The 24,666-nt window shown below is 40.1% G+C and overlaps 1 protein-coding gene across 2 annotated transcripts in view; it reads right to left on the bottom strand.

Moving 5' to 3' along the window:
- nub1 (negative regulator of ubiquitin-like proteins 1) overlaps window positions 1-24,666 on the bottom strand; it is a 65,942-nt gene that overhangs the window by 19,560 nt on the left and 21,716 nt on the right. For both annotated transcript variants that reach the window (XM_049565774.1, XM_049565775.1), the window contains exon 10: window positions 240-347. In XM_049565774.1, the coding sequence (XP_049421731.1) occupies window positions 240-347 (108 nt within the window). The remainder of the gene's footprint in view (window positions 1-239; window positions 348-24,666) is intronic.

The raw sequence follows: 24,666 nt of genomic DNA, 5'->3' as shown, positions 1-24,666 counted from the left end.
AGAGGAGCTGGTAGGTGGATGTTGTTCTTTTGGACAGAGACAGGCTAGCTGTGTCCCTCTGTTTCCAGTTTTTATGCTAAGCTATGCTAACATAAACAGAAGCTCATATTAACTGCACAGACATAAGGGTGGTATCAACCTGAACGTCTGACTCTCAGAGAGGAAGAATGTTGAACTATTCCTTTAACTAAAAATCAGGTGAGAAGTAATTCTGGTTGAAGAGAAACAAACAAACAAACTTTGGACAGTTGGCGTTGAGCCTGATCGTCGTTTCCTTCGATGTAGGAGAGAAGACTTTGGAGGAGGTACAGCCGCAGAAACAACACCTCCTCTCTGCCTGTGTTACCCTGGCGACACACACACACACACACACACACACACACACAGAGTTAATAATCAAATACATTTAAAAAATAATAAATAATAAACTTGACTTTGTCAATAATGGATGATGCCTGAAGAAAACAAAAACGCTGATGTTTACCACATTGACACTTTTAAACTAATAATATTTAGTATGCATAGAGTATGCTTGTATTAGGGCTGGGTGGTATGACCTAAAATTCATATCACGGTATAAATCAAATCCCTTCACGGTAACGGTATATATCGCGGTATAAATTTAAGTGTAAAAGTTATAATAGAAGTGTTTCTGAATGGGTTTTGTAGTCCCTTAGCAAAGCTAAAAAACACAACAACAAAAGCAAAGATATAATGTATTTTTTAGAGCATTTATTGTGCAGAATGCAGATCTCAAAACTCAAAATTAAAACCCAGTACTTTATGGTGCAAAATGTCCCCTGGGATCTATATCAAAAGGTAATTTCCTTCTTTTAGCAAAATCCTAAATGACTGAGTTGTTTTTTTTCCACCTGGACCTTTATGCTCTGCCATTTCTCCTCTAATCATCACGCTGTAACCTGTGACCGGCTGTTATGATACCACAACTATCACACATTCACATATGGAGTTTTTTGTGGAGTCCCTAGTGTCACACAGGTTTACATTACCAAAGGTTTATGACAAACTCTCGAGAGAGAGAGAGGAGAGGGAGAGACACTGTGCTGCTGCCAGAGGAGACACTGAATGAGTTCCCTCTGAGCTGTAAGTCGCTAAAAGAGTCTGAAAAGTCCAGGGTTGTTCATAAGACATTAACTCACTCACTCAGAAGTTCTCCAGCAACACATGTTGCACGTGCTACGCTAAATCACGGACGTGAACCAGCTCCTCTTGCTCCGCTGTCTCTGTGCTCGCAGCCATTTTCACACTGAGGCAGGTGCGATGATGTCATCAACGATAGGACGGTAGAGCGCAAATCTCTACCGTGGGCCAAATTTATATCATTTCTACCATCTACCACATATACCGTGCAGCCCTAGCTTGTATATGGTAAATGTGTTAATATAGTGGAGTGAAGAGTGTGTTGTATTAAAACAATCTTATTTTTTAGTGCACTAAGAGTGCTCTCTTAGTTTTTAAGAGAGCACAGGAAAGGAAGATAAAAGCAACAGGTAAAAACATTTTGTCTGTTCCAGTTTAAATATACTTCATATCAGTTTGTAAATATGGTTTGGAGGACAGAAACTGCCAAAATCAAAAATAAATATGGAGAAATAAATAAGTTAGGGGAAATAAAAAGGGGACAAATGCAAAGGCAAAATAAAAGATAAATGCATTTAAAAATAAGTACTTAAATAAATAAATAAACAGGAAAATTAAAAAGGAAAGTAAATAATTACAGTAATTAACACAAAGGTAAATAAATGAAGAAGCAAATTAAAACTAATTGTTTTAACTAAGAAATTAAAAGTTAAAATTTTGGAATATGTGGGGTCCTTATCCAACCGAAGGAGTTTACTTTGAAAGATTTCATTAAAACTTTTAAAATGGTTTATTTTGAAATATTAGGGTGATGTCATGATATGTAGAGTACGAAAGTTGCCAAAATAAAAATGAAGTTTTGAAAATATTTAATTACCTCTGTATCATTTCCCCTATTGATTTTTTTGTCTAATTTTCCCTTTTATTTATTTTTGTATTTATTTGCAGACATCTTTACTTGTTTTTGTATTTTTTTCTAAAATCTAGTTCTTCTTCATTTTTAAAAACCTAATTAATTAATTAATTAATTAATTAATTAATGTATTATTTTGTCTTTGCCTTTTTACCTGTTTTTATTTCTCCAAACTTATTTATTCCTGTGTTTCTATTTTTGATTTAGGCAGCCACTGACCTTTACACTCACACCGTGTCTTCGTTGGATGCGATGCGAGTGAGCATCAGCGACACTTAGTTTGACTGCATTTTCTATTGGACTGTCCTAACTGCTCGCAAGTGCTGCAGCGCAATGCACCATGCCATTTTGAATGAAACTTTTGTCAGATGCCACATTTCTATTTCATTCCTGTTGCTTGTGTTGAAAGCGTCGCAATGGATGAGAAATGGCTGGTTCACATGGCTAAGATGAGAAGTCATCTGCATGAAACTACATCATTTCACTACAAAAACCTACATAAGTTGGCATCTGGCTGGAGGGAGATCACCAGGAAGATTAACATTTCTGGTAAGAATAGCATGGGATGCTCAGCAGAGCTAGCCTGTTTTATAGAGTGGAGATGGTGGTACGATATAGTGTGGTAGCTACAACAATGATACCTACATACCTACCTACGTTACCTGTGATAGTATTGTTGTGAATATGAATAATAAGGCAGTACATACTCACTCATCTTTTCAGTGGTTACTCTGAGACCAGAGCTGATAGGTTTTTGTTTACATGACATGAGATCTGCATATAACCGATCCAGACTGACAGCATCCAACGTAATGGAATGTGGCAAGATAGTCAGATGCTCGCTTGCTGTTAGGACACGGTGTTAAACATATTATATGACATGCCGAGGCTGTGAGGAGGAGGATGCCGCTGTGATCGCAACTCTGACGAGGCGGTGCAAGGTCCAAGATGGCAGCCCCCAGCTGCTAGACTGCTGAACTACACAACCAACTCTCTCGGAATCACAACTTTTCTCCCCTCGTTTTTTTTTTTCTTCTGTTTTTCCTTCGCAAAACCGGACAATATTAACACTCGACCTGGATCACCTCGAGGAGTATACAGATGAGTGATTTAACAGACTTTGCATCATGAATAAGGAAAAATCATCCGACACATCCAAAGCCAGAATCTCATCCACTCCAAACGCCAAGAGACTCCGTCTGGACTCACTCTCCAGCCCAGGTACCACTTCATCCTCTTCTCCCAAACCACCATGCTGCACTGAGATAAGCGACATTCTCATTTCAATCGCAAATAAACTCTCCAGACAGGACTCCAGAATTGCTCTCACTGAAGTGCTGCACAGAGTGTTACAGGACACTGCGTGAAAGCCTGGAATTCTCACAGGGTCAAATCAACACACTCACAAAAGAAAATAAATCTCTACAACAGTCTGTCAACACACTCACTACCCAGCTTTCCTCCGTTACCACACAGCTCACCTCTGTTACAGCCGACAATGAGGCAATAAAGGCGACTATTCTGGATTTACAATCACGCAGCGTGAGGGACAATCTTGTTTTCACTGGCATCCCTGAACACAACACAGACAACCCCGAAAAATCTGTCAAAAAATGCATGTCCAAACAACTCTCAAGCTACCCATCAATACTGTCAACATCATCCTATTCCACCACGTGCACCAACTAAGACCAAAGAACAACAGCACATGACCACGTCCAAAAATCGCAAAATTTGAGCAATTCAAACAGAAAGAGCTGGTGCAACGACAAAACATGGACTGAATGACCAATACCCAAAAGAAATCATGCACAGATGCAAACAACTACTCCCGATCTGTAAACAGATGATGATACAAGGGAAAAACTTCAGCATTCATAATGACTCCATAAGAATGGGCTCATCATGTCACCACTCAACGTTGTAACTTAGAACGTCCGTGGGTTTGGCTCACAGGCAAAAAAGATAAAAATATTTAATCACCTGGCTACAATACAAGCAGTTATATGTTTGTTACAAGAAACATACCTTTCTGATTCAGACTTCAAAAAAATTAAATCACTGCAATTTATTCACATATTCTCAGCTAATGACAACACAAAACAAAGAGGGGTATGCATTTTAATGAACAAGAAAGTCTGATTTGTTCATCACAAGACATCACAGACTCTGGTGGTCGTTTTATAATCATTAACATATCAATCAGCATTAGCCCAGTTACAATCTGCAATGTCCATGGCCCAAACAATGATGACCCATCCTTTTTAAATAACATCTTCTCATCCATCTCCAATATTTCAAACTGCCCAGTCATAATAGGAGGTGACTTTAAAGTTACAATGTGTAATTTACGTGGTTGTTTATTAGCAAATATCAACTATTGCTTTCATAAATATATATTTGCTAAAGTGTAATGCAATTCACATACAAACGGAAGCTTTCTCATAGGCTTAGAATGATTTCACTATATATATATACACACAGGCAGGGCGCAGTCTGCTGGAGGCTGCCCTCTTGCGTCGCCATATTTGAATACAGTAGCCGAAAGGGATATACGCGCTTCGCCTTTCGTGTTTACCTAGAACTTGCCGTCACTGGAGACAGTTAAGGTGAAGATCAATAAGGCGCGCTTCTGCGTGAATCTGCTTTGTACTTTTATGATTCTGTCACACTTTAAATGCAGGACCACACATATGTTTTGCCCCTTAAGAGGGAAACCATGCCACCAAATAAAAGAAAGAGATCAGATAAGCGAGGATGGGACAAAACGCGAGTGAATATCAGCGTTGCTTGTTCCAGGTGGAAAGAACTCCTGAAGGAGAAGGATTTCACAAAGGATGCAGAGGTTGCCCGCTTTCTGCTAGACAAGTAATTCAATCTGATTTTAAAATCATTTTGGCTTTATGTTTGCAACTACTTTTCCCTCTCGTCTAAGTTCGAGTGATGGCTACGTTTACGTGCTAACGTTATCTTAGCCTTGGCTAACGTTATCCCAGAGCTACAGCTAAATGGTTAGCCTAGCCTACAGCCTAATCTATTGATTCCTCTCGCGCTGCTGCGAAGGCTGCCACCCTCTCCTCCTCCTCTTCCCTCTGGGTAGCTGAGACACTAACGTTACCTCCTCGCCTGGCCGTTCCGCACCGCCTCTACCCCCTCACCCCCTTCCTCTCCCTGGTCTTCGTCCTTTCCCCTCTCCCTCTTCCTCCTCCTCCTCTCCCTGTGTCCTGTGGAAGAACACTCTGGAAACGCATATACACCGCGTTCCAAATTATTATGCAAATGATATTTTTCTCTGATTTTCCTAAATAGTTGATGCAAATGACAGCATAATTTTCAAGTCATCAACTGTTAAAGTTTAATTCAAATGTTATTGAACAAACCTCCCAATGAAAACAGTACTTTTTTCAAAAATAAAAAACTGCACTGTTCCAAATTATTATGCACAACAGACTTTCAAGACATTTTCTAGGTTGTAAAGAACTGAAAATAGTCATTTGTTGAATTTGCAGCATTAGGAGGTCATATTTACTGAAATCAAAAGCTATTTCAATCAAAAACATCTTAACAGGTCAAGTTACATTTCAGTTTCTGCTTGAATTTCTTTGCAGGATGCAAGAATAGCCTCCCAGAGCTGCTGTTTGGATGTGAACTGCCTCCCACCCTCACAGATCTTTTGCTTGAGGATGCTCCAAAGGTTCTCAATAGGGTTGAGGTCAGGGGAGGATGGGGCCCACACCATGAGTTTCTCTCCTTTTATGCCCATAGCAGCCAATGATGCAGAGGTATTCCTTGCAGCATGAGATGGTGCATTGTCGTGCATGAAGATGATTTTGTTTCGGAAAGCACGGTTCTTCTTTTTGTACCATGGAAGAAAGTGGTCAGTCAGAAACTCCACATACTTTGCAGAGGTCACACCTTCAGGGACCCTAAAGGGGCCTACCAGCTCTCTCCCCATGATTCCGGCCCAAAACATGACTCCACCACCTCCTTGCTGACATCGCAGCCTTGTTGGGACATGGTGGCCATCCACCAACCATCCACTACTCCATCCATCTGGACCATCCAGGGTTGCACGGCACTCATCGGTGAACAAGACTGTTTGAAAATTAGTCTTCATGTATTTCTGGGCCCACTGCAGCCGTTTCTGCTTGTGAGCATTGGTTAGGGGTGGCCGAATAGAAGGTTTATGCATAACTGCAAGCCTCTGGAGGATCCTACACCTTGATGTTCGCGGGACTCCAGAGGCACCAGCAGCTTCAAATACCTGTTTGCTGTTTTGTAATGGCATTTTAGCAGCTGCTCTCTTAATCCAATGTATTTGTCTGGCAGAAACCTTCCTCACTGTGCCTTTATCTGCACGAACCCGTGTGTGCTCTGAATCAGCCACAAATCTCTTAATAGTACGATGATCACGCTTAAGTTTTCGTGAAATATTTAAGGTTTTCATACCTTGTCCAAGGCATTCAACTATTTCACGCTTTTCAGCAGCAGAGAAATCCTTTTTCTTTCCCATATTGCTTGAAAATGGTGGTCTGCTTAATAATGTGGAACATCCTTCTTCAGTAGTTTTTCACCTGGCCAACTAATTATCACAGGTGTCTGAGATTGATTTCAGTGATCCAAAGAGCCCTGAGACACAATACCATCCATGAGTTTAATTGAAAAACACTGAAATAAAATCTGCATAATAATTTGGAATGCGGTGTATTATAATCATACCAACCTATATTTGCCGCACTGTGCCGTGACTATCACATAAAACGTGTTATTTTAGCATTACTGTGCTAATGTTTGCTTGTGTTACCATAACAATTAGAAATAAAACACTTATAACATATATCTCACAGATAACCTATATGTCACTGGTAAGCCATAACATATCGTAACATGGTTTAGATTCCTAAATAAATAGTAATCTCATCGCTAGATACTCTCTGCTGTCTGCGCAAGGCTTTTTGTCCTACGAGGCCACCGTCACTTACCCGACGGGAGGGGTGAGCGAGTGAGCGCTGCAATCTAGAATTTGACCACTGATGTCACTGTTACTCAGCATTTTTACACACTGTGGCTTTAACATAGTTATTAATCCAGCAATAGACAGATATACAGTACCTCTTGGCAGGAACATTTGAGCCATCTGATAACAGTGCTGGGGAAAAACAAGGAAGCTGGCCTGACCATAAATCCAAAAAAAATGCGCAGTGGCTAAGCAGGAGACCCAGTACTTGGGCTACATCCTCGGAGGGGGTGTCATCAAGCCAGTGGAAGACAAGGTGGAGGCTATCCAGGCAAGGGAGAGGCCAACCACTCGGAAACAGGTGAAGTCATTTCTGGGTCTTGTGGGCTGGTACCGGTGCTTCATCCAGGATTTCTCATCCAGGGCAGCACCCTTATCTGATCTCACCAGCATGGCAAAAGACAAGTTTGTGGGGGGTGAGGAGCAGGAAAAGGCCTTCCAGGATCTAAAAGGGGACCTGTGCCGGGAGCCAGTGCTGTAGAGCCCAAACTTCAACTTACCATTCACACTTCAGACGGACGCTTCACACCGTGGGATAGGGGGCGTCCTTCTACAAGGAGATGGAGAGGAGAGGAAGCCAGTGGCATTTATCAGCAGAGAGACCAGGTACTCTGCGGTGGAGCTGGAGTGTTTGGCCATTAAGTGGGCCATCGACACCTTCAAGTACTACCTGCTTGGGAGGGAGTTCAACTTGGAAACAGACCATAAGGCACTGCAATGGCTGGAGCAGATGAAGGATACCAACAGTCGGATCACTCGTTGGTTCTTGTCCCTTCAACCATATCGGTTCTCCATCCACTATTGGCCAGGGAAGCAGAACACGATGGCAGACTTGTCTCGCAATGTGGTTGGCGAGCCTGCCGAAGGGGGTGAGAGGTGTGAGGGAGCTGGAGAGTATCCCCCTCACTAAGGTGAAAAAACACACATTCATTGACTGTGTAAAGTGGAGTCTAACTGACTGATACAGGAAGTTCATTTCTTGTTATGTTGTGCTTTTGTTTTGGAAAGTCCACTAATCTCTCTCTCTTTGAGGTCTACTTCCGGGGGCGTGGTTTTCATGGAGTGCACACGTGGGACTGCAGCCTCAGGACTTCAGCAGATGTCAATTACCTTGTTAGGCTGTGCAAAGTAGTTAGGAAAGAGAGAGGGGGAGTGGGTAGAGTAGATTTTGGTTAGGTTTTGCTTTTGTTGTTATTTCTTTAGTCGATTAGGTATTTTATGTATCCTGTATTCCGACATAGTCATTTGTATATTAAATATTGGATGTATATATACTGGGTGTAAGAGCAGTGGGGAGTGTTGGTGAGACGGGGTCAGGTTGAGCGTTACCTCTGCTGCTGGAATCTGCTGTTCCTGAAAAGACTGTCTCTGTTATCCACCAGCCTGCTGAATGTTTGGTGAGGAATTGTGGAATCTTTTTGTAACATTGCTTATGGACTCGAGTAAAAAATATCAGAGCTCTGGAAAAATCGCTGCTTGTCTGGTGCTGTTCATTCCTTCCACATGCTTTACACCTCAATACTGCTGGTTCTGATCCTGATTGTAGGGGTTCATCACCATCAAAACCTTACACACACATTGACTTCTTACTTACCAGCAGTTCAATTATATCCAATATCTCAGAATCAAAGATTAACCCCATCATCGTGAGTGACCATGCACCTGTAACATTTACATGGAATAGAGCCACCCTATATAACCCCATCACTAGATGACGCTTCAAGACATCCCTTCTCAGTGATCCCGAGTTTGACAGTCTCATTAAGAGAGAGTGGGCATCCTTCTTAGAGATGAATGATTCCCCAAAGTCATCACCAACTCTTCTATGTGAATCGGTAAAGCAGCCCTAAGAGGTCAAATAATTTCCTTCTCGGTTTATAAGAAAACGAAGTAAAAGAGACTTAACTGGAACATAAAATCAAAGAACTTGAAAACATCTCTGCAAACAACCCAACTGAGATAACCCTAAATTAATTAAGAAAGTATAAATTTCAACTAAATGACATTTTAAATAAGAAAACCCAATTTTTGGTACATAGACTACGACAAGAACATTTCCACCATAGCAATAAATCAGGCAAATAAATTTCAAATTTCGTAAATCAAATCAAACACAATTAAGAAAAAACAACAATCTCCGTAATTAAGGACTCAACAGGAAAATCCACAAATTCACCAGATGAAATAAATAAAATCTTCAGAAATGTTTATGTAAATTCATCAGAAATAAATCCTAATCAAGAGGACATCGAATAACTTCTCAAAAGCATTGCTTTACCACAGCTCAGTAAAGAACAAAGTGAAATACTGGATTCGCCAATAACAGACAAAGAACTCTCTCTTGCTCTCAATCATATGCCCAATAACAAAGCACTAGGTTCCGATGGCTTCCCCCTTGAGTTTTATAAACACTGGCTCAACTCCACTTTTCAGCAGAATAATTACTGAGATAAAACAAATTTCAAAATTTCCATCAAACATCCGTCACCAAGCTTCACACTGCACAGGGGGACTAGGCAGGGATGCCCACTTTCTCCCTCTCTATTTACCATTTCCATCAAACCTTTAGCTGCAGCCATTCGTCAACACATCGACATAAAAGGAATCTAAACACTCACCACACACCATAAAACAAGTTACTGTTAATATTACTGTTCTTACAAAACCCTCACTCATCATTGACATAAACAATTAAACTTACTGAATCATTCTCTAATATCTCCAGCTACTCGATTAACTGGAGCAAATCATCTATCCTTCTATTAAATAGTAGCTGTTGGGATGTGGCAGCCCTCACACCACCTATCCCTTTGTGCACTAGGGTTGGGTACCGTTCATAATTGAACCGATACAGTACCGGTACCGGTATCTGGAAGTCGGTACCGACACCAAACGGTACCTTATTTCGGTACTTTTTAACCCTATGGGCCCTAGGCCTTTTTTGGGGTATTTTTACTGCCTTTACTTTTAAGCTCATATCACAGTCATTATAAAGGCTACATACACATGCTATAGCTTTTTTTCAGGACAATCAAGGCTAACCAGATTTGACATCATTCCATGTCTTCCTATGTGCCTGTATTTTATATAAATTTTTATATCAATGAAAAAAACAAATCTGTGTGCCTAAATTCTTACATTTTTATATGTATCTCAGCATAGCAAGTTGGAAAAAGACATATTCTGCCATATATGAAGAGGGGAGACTCTCTGGAATCTGGCAATATAAGAACCATGATGGTGGGACATTCTGTCACTTCACAGCTGTCCAAAACATGTGGTTTGTGCCAGGCGGACATGATTGCCAGTATTTTTTCATTATTGAAAGAAATTCCATTGACTCATTCACAAGTCAAAAATGTGTTTTATCTGAAAGAAACATGCAATATTTACATCTAAGATCACAGAAAAATAGTCAACCAAGTGCAATGATGTCCTCCAAGATAATATTTGTTTTTCAGTTTCAGTTATATATTGGGGAGGCATTTTGGGCATTGGTGGGGGGCACGTGTCCCCCTCAATGTATATGGTGACTACGGCCCTGTCAGCTCAGCATGCATTAGGCCTCAGTTGTCTGGGTGCGCAAAGGTGAAGTGGCTGGTCTTGTCATACAAAGTTTGATGGAGTGTCAACTGGACAATATGGAGATATTTGCATCTTGAAAGCCGGACTACAAATGTGGATAGACAGGAAGAAACACACGCAAGCCTAAGACGTGGTAAGATACGATATTCCTGACTATATGAAGTGACTGACAACAAGATCTGTATCATGGATTGTAAAGAAATTCGTCAGGTTTTAATTTTGTAGACAATTGACCTGGATTTATAGCGTGATGGGATGACAGCACAATGATGTGTGTGGTCCTGCGCTTTCATGTGATATGCATGGCATGTCTGTGCAAGCCTGTGTTCGTGAGTAATTCATCCAAGAGTAATGTGTGTGCAAAGCTGTATGAAAGCTCTGTTATACATCATTTTATTGTAATTTTTCACTGCGAAAACACTGGATTACCAACAAGTGCTTGGCCTTGTCGAAAAGCTACAATTCTGCTGTTTCCGCTGATATGCGTGGCTTCTCGCTATGACGCACAGTCGCGGAGAAAATCCACCGAGAAGAACGGGGGTGAATTTGGACACACTATGTCGTTCGGGCCCATAGTCTAAACTTCTCAGTTTCAACATTTTATTGAGAACATTTAGGAACAGTGCTGCACGTTAACTTTTGTCTGCACATTGTTTTTGTCGCCATTGTTGCTGAGTCTGAGGTGCGAGTCATGCGCTCTCGCTCCGCCTCCACCTCAGGTACCGAAAGTTGGCACCGTTCATTTTAAGTGATTCGGTACTCCGTAGTACCGACGTGAATCGGTACCAAGTACAAAAAGTACCGAGTTTCGGTACCCAACCCTATTGTGCACAGGTCATATCATGTATTTAGGCATTAATATCACACTCCAGGCTGTCAGAGTTGGTTGGCCTCAACTTCATGCCACTTCTCAAAACAGTAAGTGACGACCTCCAGCACTGGGTGAACCTTCCACTATCCATTATGGGCAGAATAGCAACAATTAAAATGACAATGCTTCCAAAAAATAAATTATCTATTTAAAATGATTCCAACACAACCCATTCTCACCTGGTTCCAATCCCTGGACTCAGTAATCACTTAATTCTATTGGAAAAACAAGACACCAGAAATCAAACTACTCACCCTACAGAAACCAAAACCACAGGACTTGAAGCTCCTCCTCTTTTCCAATAGCTCGTTCTAAATTTCCCGCTTTATGAGTTGTGAATGTGTTGAGTAAAAACAAACTAGCTACCGAGTGTTGAAGTGTGCAGTAGATGGCCGTAGGAGATAACATTAGCCACCCAGTCCTTAGCTGTAGGCCTCAGCTAACTGGCTAACCAAAGCTATTGTTCTAACATAAACACCTTATTAGACCGCCCCACCAAACTACAGGTCAACCTAACACTGGTTAAATGGATCAGAGACTTTTTACAGGACAGATCACAACATGTAATGGTCAAGGGCAAATGATCCACCAACACTGTCATAAACACAGGGGTCCCACAAGGTTGTGTCTTATCTGCCATCCTGTTTTCCATCTACACAAACAAAATAACCTGCAACATGGACAATATGACACTTTTCAAATATGTGGATGACATGGCCTTGGTGGCTCACCTGACGGACTCTTAAAGGGCCAGTGTGTAAAATGGGTTGAAAACAGTGACATGTAGCATTTAGATTCTAGATTGCAGCACTCACTCGCTCACATGTTCTCACCCCTCCCATCAGCAAAGTTATGGTGGCCTCCGAGGACCAAAACACTTTGGAAAAATGGTGTTGTCTGCGACAGAGAGCAGCGTCTCTGCCGGTAACATATCCGAAGCAATGAGCAATGAGGTGAAGATCTAAACTATATTACGATATGTTATAGGTTATCAGTAAGAGGTTAGGAGTGTTTTATTCCTAATTGTTTTGGTAACACAAGCAAACATTAGCACAGTAATGCTAAATAAAGTCATGGCACAATGCGGCAAATAATCGTTAGGTTGGTAGGATAACCGTTAAAATTACATATTATAATATGCGTTTGCAGAGTGATTTTCCACAGGAGACAGGGAGAGGAGGGAGAGGAGGGAGAGGGAGAGGAGGAAGACGAGGGAGAAGGAGAGGGAGAGGGAGAGGAGGAAGACGAGGGAGAGGAAGAGGTCCAGGAAGGACCAGGCGACATGCCTCAGCCACGGAGAGGGAAGAGGAGGAGGGGAGGATGTTATGCCTGTTATGCCTTTGACATAAGACTAAAATTTTCACAAGTGTTTTACAGTTATTGCTCTACCTGGAGATGATGTAACATTACGAACTCTCCTCCTCACTCCCTACTTGTCGAGTCCGACATGTAAGGCTATTATACTACGTGCTGACAAATAGTAGCATTTATTTTAGTCGTTTACCTGTCCAGCAGAAAACATGCCACTTCAGTGTCGGATTGAACCCCTTTGTCCTTCATGAACCCCCTCCATTGCTGAAAAACATCACCGATGTTTATTCTCTGCTGCCGCTTGTCCCGTTTTCTTTGCCCCTCTTTGCGTCTTCTTTTCTTTGCAGATGACGGTTCGGGTTCATTCTCTCCTGTTGTGTGGTAAGTGTGGTCCATTCGCAAACTTTATAACTAAAAAAACTTTTCACTACTCTCTATCAACGAACTACTAACACTCTCTGCTATTTCCTCCTCCTTCTTCCTTCCTTCCGCTGTCTTCTTCGTTGGTTTATTTATACACACGAAACGCGTTCTCTGGCTGGCTGGATTGTCCGCTCCAGCTGCCATACATACATGGCGGCGCAAGATGGCGACCTCTCTTAAGCAAGGCCCTTGCTATATATATATATATATACACATATATATATGTATATATATATATATATATATATATATACATATATATAAGCATAATTATAAGGCTACGAAAACCAAACGAATTTTATTTTATAGCGATTATACACTTACATAAACATATTAATGGGTAGAATATTCAGATTCAGATTTGACAATAAGCCATGCCAAATATTACACACTGGCCCTTTAACAGCCTAACAGCTTATCACCAGCAGGTAGCTTCAATTATCACTCTTATTGAGGAAAGCTTCTTAGAGCTTAACATCTCTAAGACTAAGGAGCTGTGCTGCTGCAGGAGAGTGACACCTGGTGACTCCACCCACATACTGCAGCCACTGATGATAAAAAGGAAAGATGTGGAGCAGGTGGAGGCGTTCAGGTATTTGGGTATTGAGGTGGACAGGACACTGTCCTTCTCTTTCCATTCTGAACAAATCCACAAAAGGGCACAACAACGGCTCTTTTTGCTAAGGAAACTGAGGAGTTTTAATGTGAGCAAAGACATTTTAACAGTTGTCTACAGATGACTCATTGAATCAGTCCTCACAACATCTCCTGGTACACATTTCTTTCTGTAAAGGACAAATCCAAACTGTCACGGGTCATCAAACATGCAAGTAAAGTAACAGGCATCACACAGTCTCTCTCAGACCTCCACACTCAGGCAGTCAGACAGAAAGCCACCATCATCATACACAACCCTTCACATCCGCTCCACAACTCTTTTCAATTCCCTCCTTCAGGCCGTAGATACAGGGTCCCTCGAGCAAGAACAAACTTAGTCAAAAAATCATTTATTTCATCCGCCATCAACATCATCAACAACTCACAATGAAATCTTTTAATGTCCTCACTGTATTTATTCTGCATTGATGTTCTATGTTTAAACTGTGTTTTAACTTGTGTTTTTATTCTATGTACATTTGTGAGCATGTCAAAGACGAATTTCCATTGCGTCTTGCAAGGGACAATAAAGGTTTTCTGATTCTGATTCTGATTCTGAAATGCTTTTGCTACTTGGTGTACAGTAAGTTAAACTGCTCGAAGGGTGGTGTCAGTAAGATGAATTTAATGACTGAATTGTGGAGAATCTAACAGAGCTAAGATGTGCAGTATGTCCATATTGACAAAAATGGAAACATTTCTAAGTGTGATGCACAAGCAAGATGAATTTAACGATTAAATTGCGGAGGAACCAACAGAGCTAACAATGTGTAGCATGTCCATATTGACAAATTTTCAACATGTCTGTGAGTGATGCCCAATCTGAGCAGCTAACTAACGCTAGCTTGAGCAATTAGCCGACAGGCACCAATTAGACCTGCATTTATTTGACAAAATGTGTGGCTGTACTCGGAGTTTTATCATGAATCGGTTTTTATCAAACATTTTATGTCTTAAAGGCTGATTTAGACAGCATGCTAGTTCAGCTGATAGCGAATTGTTACTAATAAGCTAAAATGACAGCTGCCTGTATGTAGACTAACTTAGTTTGACACTTATTGTAAAATTGGGCAGATACTTATCAGCGGAGAGGGAACAGGACATGAGGACAGAGGATAGGAGTACAGCAGGACTAACTTACAGTGAGTGATAAAAACTAAACTTCACTCAGTATTGTCATGTCAGGAATATTATTTATATAGTGACGTTGCTGTCGTAAAAATTACTGTTGCTGCTCTGGAAACATTTAATTATATTTGAAATATTCAGTTATCCTGTTCTGAATTTATTCTTTTTAAATTAATATATTTTCCAAAAAGCAATTATTTAGACATGAAAAAAAAACTGGTAAGAAGTATTGAAAGAAGTAGTAGTAAAATCTTGCTGATACCCATTCCTAATGTTGACTGGTTTCATTTGGTGCAATATCAGTTTCAGATTCTTAATTTTCCTTTGTCTTTTAGAGTACATCACAGCAGGGCCCTGGTGGCCAAGACCTCTCCACTACAGCTAGACTCCAGGATGTAGGATGCCAAAAGGACCCTCCACAAATTGTCTCAGTGGGCCCACAGTCTGTAGCATCTCAGAAGATGATAGTGATCAGCAGACAGTTATACAGGGCTACTCTGAGGGAGCAGCCCGAGAAGCAAAGGTACGTAACACAAACATTATATGTTTTTGTGTTTGAGACACAGTACCTGGAAATATTTCACAGTGCTGAAATGCTGTTTCCCAAAAGCTTCAGAATATATATTTCTGCATCACATTATCACATGCCTTTGACTTTGTTATGATGTCAGAGCAGGAAAAAAATAAATAAAGAAATAATATACATTGTGTGTGTGTGTGTGTGTGTGTGTGTGTGTGTGTGTGTGTGTGTGTGTATACATATACAGTACAGGCCAAAAGTTTGGACACACCTTCTCATTCAATGCGTTTTCTTTATTTTCATGACTATTTACATTGTAGATTCTCACTGAAGGCATCAAAACTATGAATGAACACATGTGGAGTTATGTACTTAACAAAAAAAGGTGAAATAACTGAAAACATGTTTTATATTCTAGTTTCTTCAAAATAGCCACCCTTTGCTCTGATTACTGCTTTGCACACTCTTGGCATTCTCTCGATGAGCTTCAAGAGGTAGTCACCTGAAATGGTTTCCACTTCACAGGTGTGCCTTATCAGGGTTAATTAGTGGAATTTCTTGCTTTATCAATGGGGTTGGGACCATCAGTTGTGTTGTGCAGAAGTCAGGTTAATACACAGCCGACAGCCCTATTGGACAACTGTTAAAATTCATATTATGGCAAGAACCAATCAGCTAACTAAAGAAAAACGAGTGGCCATCATCACTTTAAGAAATGAAGGTCAGTCAGTCCGGAAATTTGCAAAAACTTTAAATGTGTCCCCAAGTGGAGTCGCAAAAACCATCAAGCGCTACAACGAGACTGGCACACATGAGGACCCACCCAGGAAAGGAAGACCAAGAGTCACCTCTGCTTCTGAGGATAAGTTCATCCGAGTCACCAGCCTCAGAAATCGCAAGTTAACAGCAGCTCAGATCAGAGACCAGATGAATGCCACACAGAGTTCTAGCAGCAGACCCATCTCTAGAACAAGTGTTAAGAGGAGACTGCGCGAATCAGGCCTTCATGGTCAAATAGCTGCTAGGAAACCACTGCTAAGGAGAGGCAACAAGCAGAAGAGATTTGTTTGGGCCAAGAAACACAAGGAATGGACATTAGACCAGTGGAAATCTGTGCTTTGGTCTGATGAGTCCAAATTTGAGATCTTTGGTTCCAACCGCTGTGTCTTTGTGAGACGCAGAAAAGGTGAACGGATGGATTCCACATGCCTGGTTCCCACTGTGAAGCATGGAGGAGGAGGAGGTGTGATGGTGTGGGGATGTTTTGCTGGTGACACTGTTGGGGATTTATTCAAAATTGAAGGCACACTGAACCAGCATGGCTACCACAGCATCCTGCAGCGACATGCCATCCCATCCGGTTTGCGTTTAGTTGGACGATCATTTATTTTTCAACAGGACAATGACCCCAAACACACCTCCAGGCTGTGTAAGGGCTATTTGACCAAGAAGGAGAGTGATGGAGTGCTGCGGCAGATGACCTGGCCTCCACAGTCACCGGACCTGAACCCAATCGAGATGGTTTGGGGTGAGCTGGACCGCAGAGTGAAGGCAAAGGGGCCAACAAGTGCTAAACACCTCTGGGAACTCCTTCAAGACTGTTGGAAAACCATTTCAGGTGACTACCTCTTGAAGCTCATGGAGAGAATGCCAAGAGTGTGCAAAGCAGTAATCAGAGCAAAGGGTGGCTATTTTGAAGAAACTAGAATATAAAACATGTTTTCAGTTATTTCACCTTTTTTTGTTAAGTACATAACCCCTCATGTGTTCATTCATAGTTTTGATGCCTTCAGTGAGAATCTACAATGTAAATAGTCATGAAAATAAAGAAAATGCATTGAATGAGAAGGTGTGTCCAAACTTTTGGCCTGTACTGTATATACATATATATATATATATACATTATATATACATTATATATATATATATATATATATATATATGTATATATATATATATGATATGATATGATATGATATATTCATTTATTTAAGTGTCATGCACTCAGGGTGCCCAGCCTGCATGGGCTTATAAGACACTCAGCAACAAACAGCCTTGCATAGTGTGTAAACAAATAAACAAAGAAAAAACAGAACAATATTACAACTCAGATCAAATATACAGTGTGTTTTTTCTCTTTTCCCAGGCTTTACAAATGAAGTTGGCTGTATGGAATGTTCCTTTTCTAAAACATAATTCAAGTTTTTTGTAATCATCCAAGTAAAAGAAGCCACTGTATAACAAGCTAATTTTCTCAAAAAGTACATGGTAAATTCATCGTACAGAGGACAAAAAACATAAAGTGAATCTCATTTTCAATCTGTTCTAAATCACAGAGCAGGCAAAGTCTCTGTTCCTCAGGTACACCGCTAAACCCGCCTGTCTCTATGGCCAGAGGCAAAGTACCTGAACGCAGCTGAGCACAGAGGGATCTTTGAATTTTGGATATATTTTGTTCAACATATTTTTCTACTGCATATATATTTTTTATAAGACAGTAAGTTCTTAATTTGGGCTTATTCCATATTTCTACCAACCATTTTTCTTTATGTTGTTGGAAGAATATGTTTATAATTTCTTGAATATTGCAGCGTAATACATTGTGAAATATAAATGACACATCACAAATGGAAAATAAAGATTTCACCTCACTGGCCCAAGGAGATACTTTTGATGTTTCCCAACTGAAAATCTTTCTGGTCAGCCTATGTTCAGGCATATTTACCAATCTGTTCCATAAACGAAGCATTTCACATTTATGCCTGACATTTGGCGGTTCCCACCCCATGTCTCCTCAAATGGCTGCTACTGATGTACGTTTATGGACTCTCAAAAAGGAGTGAATAGCCCAATACTGAACTGTGTTAGATTTGGCCTATTCATTTAAACCCCAGACCCCAGCTGAATAGTCTGAGACAGGACATACACAAGACTTGTACAACTGGGTAAATGACTTGAAACCTAGGTCTCTACAGTTTTTAACTTTGCTCAGTACAGAGCCCAAAGCTCTGCCAGCTGAGTCTGACAGAGTGCCTATAGCTGGTTTGAAGGTCAGGTGTTCATCTAATGTCAGTCCAAGATATTAATACTGACTGGCATAGGTCAATGTTTTTGATCCAAATTTAAATGCAAATGAACTCCTCTGTACAGCCTGTTTTCTAAAATGTACAATTTGCGTATGAGATTGTGACATACATATATGATACAGGATAATCTAGGCGAAGTCAAGGAGAAGATGGGTGAAATTATTTATTCCTCTTGGAATGTTAAAGGAATTAATGAACCAGTCAAAAGGGGTAAGGTGCTGGCACATTTAAAATCTCTTAAATCTGGAATTATATTTTTGCAAGAAAAGCATCTAAAAAGAGACTCTCATTTCAGACTCAGATGTAGATGTTTAAGTCAAGTTTTCCATTCTTCCTTCCCATTTAAGACCAGAGGGGTAGCCATGATGATTCGCAAAGGAATTCCTTTTAGGCACCAATCCACCGTCGCTGATAAGGAGGGGAGGTATGTCTTAGTGATGGGAGAATTACATTCTTGGTCTTTGACACTTTTAAATATTTACGGGCCAAATAAGGATGACCCTGAGTTTTTCAGGAAGGTACTAGGGCTGATACCAGATATATCGAATTCTAACTTGATTGTTGGGGGGAATTTTAATTCTGCATTAGACCAATATCTGGATGGATCATCTGCACGAAGCATAGCACCCTCCAATACAAGCAAGCTTCTGAATACATATATTAAAAATATGAATCTGTGTGATTTATGGAGGATTGAGAATCCAACGGGGAGGGAGTACTCTTTTCATTCCCATGTTCATAATGTCTACACTAGAATAGACTATTTTCTGACTGATGGAAAAATGCTGCCATATTCTGGTAATGCCAAGTACCATAATATTATTACATCAGATCACTGTCCAGTTACATTTTCCCTGAGACTATGTGACACACCTCAGCAACAAGGAAGTTGGAGGTTTAACCCACAACTCCTCAGTGATTCTGTGTTTTGTGAATACCTTAAACAGCATATTATTACATTTTTGGACACAAACAATACACCTGAAACTGAACCCACATTACTGTGGGAGACATTAAAGGCGTACTTAAGAGGATGTATTATTTCATTCCAGGCCTCCAAGAGTAAATGTAGCAAAGTGGAACAATTAAAATTGGAAGATCAATTACAAAAGCTTGATGCAGAAAATGCACAATGCCATTCTACTGAGAAATATAATCAGATATTAATACTTAAATACACACTTGATAAAATACTCTCTGCAAGAATTAGCAAAGCCTTTATGTTAATGAAGCAGAAATCTTTTGAGTTCGGTGATAAACCACATAAGCTGCTTGCAAGACAACTACGCAAATTGAAGAGTGAGCGTACAATCTTTACAATTAAATCAGATAATGGAGAGTCCTTAAAGTTACAATGTGTAATTTACGTGGTTGTTTATTAGCAAATATCAACTATTGCTTTCATAAATATATATTTGCTAAAGTGTAATGCAATTCACATACAAATGGAAGCTTTCTCATAGGCTTAGAATGATTTCTCTATATATACACAGGCAGGGCGCGGTCTGCTGGAGGCTGCCTTCTTGCGTCGCCAATACAGTGGCCAAAAGCGATATATGCACTTCGCCTTTCGCGTTTACCTAGAACTTGCCGTCACTGGAGCCAGAGAAGGTGAAGCTCAATCCAGGGCGCTTCTGCGTGAACCTGCTTTGTACTTTTATGATTCTGTCGCACTTTAAATGGAGGACCACACATATGTTTTGCCCCGTAAGAGGGAAACCACGCCACCAAATAAAAGAAAGAGATCAGATAAGCGAGGACGGGACAAAATGCGAGTGAATATTGGCGTTGCTTATTCCAGGTGGAAAGAACTCCTGTGGAAGAACACTCTGGAAACGCATATATTATAATCGTACCAACCTATATTTGCCGCACTGTGCTGTGACTATCACATAAAACGTGTTATTTTAGCATTACTGTGCTAATGTTTGCTCGTGTTACCAAAACAATTAGAGATAAAACACTCCTAACATAACGTTATATCTCACAGATAACCTATATATCACTGGTAAGCTATAACATATTGTAGCGCCCACCAGGACGTGTGGAAAGGATAACGCAGTTATTCGGCAAACCACCGTTTATTACTGAACAGTACAGGTTACTGTTGGCCGTACCCACGCCAAAACAACCAACAAACAAGAACTCAGCTGTAACTCCAACTGTGCACTGCTGCTCTCTCCTCCAGCTTGCTCATACACACACCAGCAGCGCACTCACACAGCCCTCATCCCCGTCACACTCCCACCGCGCCCCCATACCTATATCCCAAACATGCCATTAACTCACAGAACACTGACATTATGACAGAACATTTACTGCAGGGTCGCTACAATATCGTAACATGGTTTAGTTTCCTAAATAAATATTCACCTCATCGCTAGATAGGCCTACTCCTGAAAAACTTGAAAAACTCGTGGATGATGCCATCTCTGTCTGCGCAAGGCTTTCTGTCCTACGAGGCCACCGTCACTTACCCGACGGGAGGGGTGAGCGAGTGAGTGAGAGTGAGCCCTGCAATCTAGAATTTGACCGCTGATGTCACTGTTACTCAGCATTTTTACACATTGAGGCTTTAACCTCCCATAAGGGTATAAATGAAAGATTTCAGCAGTTTTATGAGCAGTTATATACGTCACAAATGAGGGCAACAGCATGGGGATATGAAGTCATTCCTGGATAAGTGCAAACTCCCAACTTTAAACCAAGCTGACTGTGATTATTTGAGAGCCGAGATTACAAGTGGGGAAATAACAGAAACAATTAAATCTTTGAAAAACGGCAAAACCCCAGGGCCCGATGGATGGTAAGAAATTTAGTGATCTACTGGTTCCCTTTTTAAATAAAATGTAAGGGCAAGCATTTGATAATGGAGAGCTTCCACATACATTGAATGAAGCAATTATTACTGTAATTCCAAAAAAGGGCAAAGATCTGGAAGAAGTGGGATCCTATAGACCCATTTCTTTGCTAAATACAGATCAAAAAATTCTCACAAAAACTTTAGCTTAAAGGCTTAGCCTGTTGATAAGGAAACTAGTACATCCAGATCAGACAGGATTTATTCCTAAAAGACATTCTTTCTTTAATTTGCGGTGCTTATTTAATGTTATGCACTCCCCAAGACATCCTAAAGAGGATCTTGTGGTATTATCCTCAGATGCTGAAAAGGCCTTTGACCAGCTTGAGTGGCCTTACCTGTGTGCGGTCCTTGAAAAATTTTAAATTGGTGATAAATTTATTGCTTGGATAAAAACACTATATAACAGTCCCTATGCCAAAATATTGACTAATCAGACACTCTCCCCCAACTTTAAATTGTGTCGGGGAACTAGGCAGGTCTGTACTTTAAGCCCCGTGCTCTTCGCATTAGCAATAGAGCCTCTCACTGAGAGCATTAGGTCACACCTACAAATTCATGAATATAATACAACGTATACTATTAATAAAATCTCCCTTTATGCGGACGATATTATTCTTTTTGTATCAAAGCAGCATATATCGTGTCTCTGTCTCTGATTGACTTCTTTGGGACCTTTGCTGGCTACAAAGTAAACTGGGAGAAGAGCAAGCTCATGCCAATTCATATTAGGGATCAGGAATGGCTTCACCAACTCCTCTTTAGGGTAACCAAAGAAAGGTTTACATATGTAGGCATAGTTATTACTAAAAATTATAATTCAATATTTAAGGCTGACTTCGATCCTCTGATAGATAAACTCCAGAATTATATTCAATTCTGGAGGATTCTACCAATTTCTTTATTAGGCAGAACAAATGCCATTAAGATGATATTTCTTCCACAATTGTTATCTCTCGTTCAGAACATACCTGTGTTTATTCCAAAAATATTTTTCAAACGTTTAGACTCCATTATTCCTTCATTTGTCTGGGACTATAAAGTGCAGAGAATAGGGAAAGCTCATCTTTGTAAATCTAAGATGAGTGGAGGACTAGCTTTGCCAAATTTCACATACTATTACTGGGCCACCAATATCCGCTCCACTTCCTACTGGCTGGATGATACAGCAGTACTACCTGCTGGATTGGAGATGGAGCGAGAGGACTGCTTACCTTTCAGTGCTGGAGCAGTCATTTTATCACCTGTACCACTAAATTAAGTAAATTACAGTAACAATCCAATTATTAGCAATACCATATGCATCTGGAAACAAACTGTTAAACATTTTAAATTAAGAACAATGTCCTTTTTACTACCCATAGCAGCAAATCCCTCTTTTAATCATTCCAACTCAGATAGCGCCTTTCTGACATGGAAGGATAGGGGAATTCTTAACGTTGGAGATCTATACCTGGAAGAGACATTTGCATCCTTCCCACAACTTCAAAACAACATATTCCCTTCCACAACATAACTGGTTTAAATATCTCCAGGCTAGGAATTATGTGAGAACTCATCTGCCTGGCTATGAGAGTGCAGGACCAGATACTAGATGACTGTCTAAAACATCGCACAGGGTCTGACAATGTAATTTCTTGCCTGTATGATACACTGCAGAATATGGCCCCAATTACGACTAACATTATTAAAACAAAGTGGTAAGTAGAATTGGGTGTACAGTTATCAGAGTCCATTTGGGATGAGAGTCTGAAATATATACATACATGTTCAATTAACGCACGATATTGTTTAATGCAGTTTAAGATATTGCATAGATTGCATTATTCAAAGACAAAATTACACAGAATATTCCCAGAAATCTCATCCCAGTGTGATAAATGTCATTCAGCAGAAGCAACCTTACTACATAGCTACACCTTATGTCCCAACTCCCAAGACAGCTACTTTGTTTCTGTCTTGTTCATTTTTTTTTTTTGTTCCTCACTATATACTTTGGAAGGCGAAGATTACTGAATGGAATGTATAAATTGATAAATGGTTCCCTTCACAGACATGGCATATTGTGAGGCTAATTATTACTATTATTTTTTTTTTTAGTTTTGTCTTTGTTTTTTGTTTTTTTTTTTGTCTTTGCTCTTTCACAGAAAAAGAAAAAGTAAATGTATGTATCTGGTTGCCATATGCAATGATGATGCCTCAATAAAAATATTTAAACACAATTTGTTGTTTTCTCCTGATTTATCATGTCTCCATTTCCAACACCAATCTGAAACACAATTTAACATATTGTGCAGTTCTTGTTTGCAGCTAATAAAACAATATCATCAGCATAGAAAAATGCCCACAGTCATATCAATTTTAATAGATTTTTTGATTTGAATAGCCAGATCGTTAACATAAATTGAAAACAACGTTGGGGACAATACGTCACCTTGTTTCACACCGAATGGTGTGGAAAACCAACCTGTTCTGAAGTCATTTAACTGCACACAAGCAGCAGGTGCTCGATAAAGAAACTTAATTGCTGTATAAAGTTTACCATTTATTCCTGATTTTATGAGCCTGTACTCCCAACAGTTCTCTACTGACCCAGTCAAATGCCTTCTGAAAATCAATGAAACATGCAAATGTTGGACTGTTTTCTTGAAGTCTTGCTCTGATAATAGAAGTGACCGAGTACATGTGTTCTATAAAGGCCCTTTGTTTCCAGAAACCAATTTGCTCATCTACTAGCCATCCTGACCTTTCTAAATGACCAACTAATCTATCGTTTAGTAGAGCAGAATATACAGTAGTTTATAAACATCAATAATAAGGCTTTTACCTCTGTAGCTAAGTGGTGATTTGGGGTCATTTCTAGATGACTTAGGTTTAGGCTTTATGATAGATTTATACCACTGAACAGGAATGATGCAATGATCAAAACAAAACTGAAATAACTCTAACAGAATTCTAAACAATCTTGGAGACTTCAGGACTTCATAAGAAATCTCATCTATTCCGGCTGGTTTCTTTAATTTGGTCTTATCAACGACTGTTTTAACCTCCTCTGTAGTAAAGTTTGCATTCAGATATAAATTACAACCAAAAAAGTCCTTGTTCATTTCATCCTCCAACATTGGCTTTGTGTCCTTAAGAAAATTATCATGGAAGGATGAATGATTACTACCAGAGTCCTTTTCCCATTTCTC

The sequence above is a fragment of the Epinephelus fuscoguttatus genome, linkage group LG21, assembly GCF_011397635.1.
Source record: "Epinephelus fuscoguttatus linkage group LG21, E.fuscoguttatus.final_Chr_v1".
NCBI lineage: Eukaryota > Metazoa > Chordata > Actinopteri > Perciformes > Serranidae > Epinephelus > Epinephelus fuscoguttatus.
This window is presented reverse-complemented; position numbering and strand designations above follow the sequence as displayed.